Consider the following 2047-nt stretch of genomic DNA (forward strand, 5'->3'; position numbering starts at 1 on the left):
TCTGGAGGAGTCAACTACTATACAACTTTTACTCCTGATTTTTGCTATACTTTTTGATTTTGATTAATGCAATTATCCTGCTTGTACAGATTTTCATGATATCTTTTGCTTTGTTAAGTCAAACAAATAGTGGTTGCTGGTTCTAATCTCAGTTGGTGTGTGAAAGCTTGGTGATCTTGAATAAGTCATCTTTCCTCATTATTCCAATCGACCCAATTGTAAATGGTTATGGATAATCCGCGATCAAACGATCAAATTTGTCCAATGACCGGCAGTTGGTAGATCCTGGTGTTATACTTGTAAAGTATGGATCTTCCTTTTGGGATGTGCACAATGTTTAGTGTACACTTATAATTAGTGTTATTTTTGCCGTAACAGAATAATATAGTGTAAAAGGATCTTGATTTAATTCAAATATACAATACACTCACAGTTTGAACCTATTGTTATTCAAGATCAAATGTGAGGTAATGTATATTTGACTGAATTAAAGATCCTTTTACAATATCTTATACTGTAGGCTATAGTGTTACATAGCTTCAAAAGGTGAAGTGTTTTCATAATGACTTGTATCATTATCTGAAGTAATTTGAAGATTTTTAAAACATTATACACATTTTGACTGAGAAGTGAGAAATAATTTGTCTTTGAAAAAAGAAAAAATAGTTTACAATTTTCAGAAGTTTTATGTTAGATATATCAAATAAGGTGTTTTTCTTATCCCATAGTCATACTGGCTAATGTACTTAGTATGCTGAGTTAAATTGCTTTGGAAACAAGCCACATGGGATGAAACTTATCCACATTTAAAAAAAGATCTAGGCTAAATGGCAAATTCGTTTTGTAGGTTCTTAATCAGACTATCTAACAGATACTGTATATTTGTGGGGGTACAGTGCGCAGCATTTTGACCTATTAAAAGTCTTTTTCAAGAGAGATTCTGCAATCAATGTTGATCTTTTGTTAATTTATCGCCCATGATGGAAGGTGCCAATATGGAATTAAAATCCGTAGATCAAAATTTCGTCTTAAGTTGAAATCTATGTCAAGTTGGATCAGGTCTTTTATGAAAGAAGAAAGAGATTTTGTATGTAGATCGAGAGCATTTGATTAATCATTATGTGATAAGAGAGGGTTGTGTTTAGGGGTTGAGTGAAATGAAAAAAGGTTCTCAATGATAAGGGTATTGATATTGTACGGTAGCTATAGAAGTGATTGGTAAACATACATTAGATAGGTCAATAATAACTGTATAGTATCAATATAGGTACAATATATCATAATAATAACCCTTTTAACTTAATTCATTAGAATTTTGTCAGTGCTATAGATAGCTGTCTGGCTATAATCATAAGTAAAACCTACTTTAAGGAAGTCTTGTTAGTCATTAATCTTAAGGTAAATTTTTTTAAACTTATTTTAAGTAATTTTTTTTTTTAATTCTTTTCCTGAGTGGGATTTGACATTTTTTTTTTTAAATATTTTATAATTTGAAATTGTTTTGACAAATCCTTAATCCATTTCGATGATTTGGTTTTGAGACTACAAAGTGAAGTAATCACATATAGTCCAAATGAAACAATTTTTGGCTAAAAAAAATTGTGTTAGAAAATTATTTCATTATGTCTTCTTATTAGGGCTGGCATGATGTATCGGTGAATCGATGTATCATGATACGTCATGTATCAATACTTGGTGATACCTTTTATTCCATGAAAAAGTGGGGATTTTTATAAGTTGTTTTATGATATAACAATTTTTTTCACTGAAATTGTTAAAAACTTTTTAAAGGACACTTTTTAACCACTTCTATCAACTCCTATTAATATATATAGAAACTTTGAAGATAAAATTTTAATTTATATCCCATTACCCTATATCGTGATATGTATCGTATTGTGACCCTTGTATCACGATATGTATTGTATTGTGACCCCTGTATCCCGATATGTTTAAAAGTGGGAGAGGGGTATGCTGAAGGTACAGAAATGACAAAGGGGACTCACCATGTGAAACATTGAAAATTGAAAAGTGTGTGGATGGGTAG

The 2047-nt window shown here is 30.6% G+C and overlaps 1 protein-coding gene across 1 annotated transcript in view; it reads left to right on the top strand.

The window, feature by feature from the left end:
• Window positions 1-1736, top strand: part of LOTGIDRAFT_176473 (hypothetical protein) — a gene marked incomplete at both ends in the record, with an annotated part of 2663 nt that extends 927 nt beyond the window's left edge. The window contains 2 exons of the mRNA XM_009050682.1: window positions 1312-1398; window positions 1638-1736. Of these exons, the coding sequence (XP_009048930.1) occupies window positions 1312-1398; window positions 1638-1736 (186 nt within the window). The remainder of the gene's footprint in view (window positions 1-1311; window positions 1399-1637) is intronic.
• Window positions 1737-2047: the final 311 nt, after the last annotated feature.

The sequence above is a fragment of the Lottia gigantea genome (genome assembly GCF_000327385.1).
Source record: "Lottia gigantea unplaced genomic scaffold LOTGIsca_1515, whole genome shotgun sequence".
Taxonomy (NCBI): Eukaryota; Metazoa; Mollusca; class Gastropoda; family Lottiidae; genus Lottia; species Lottia gigantea.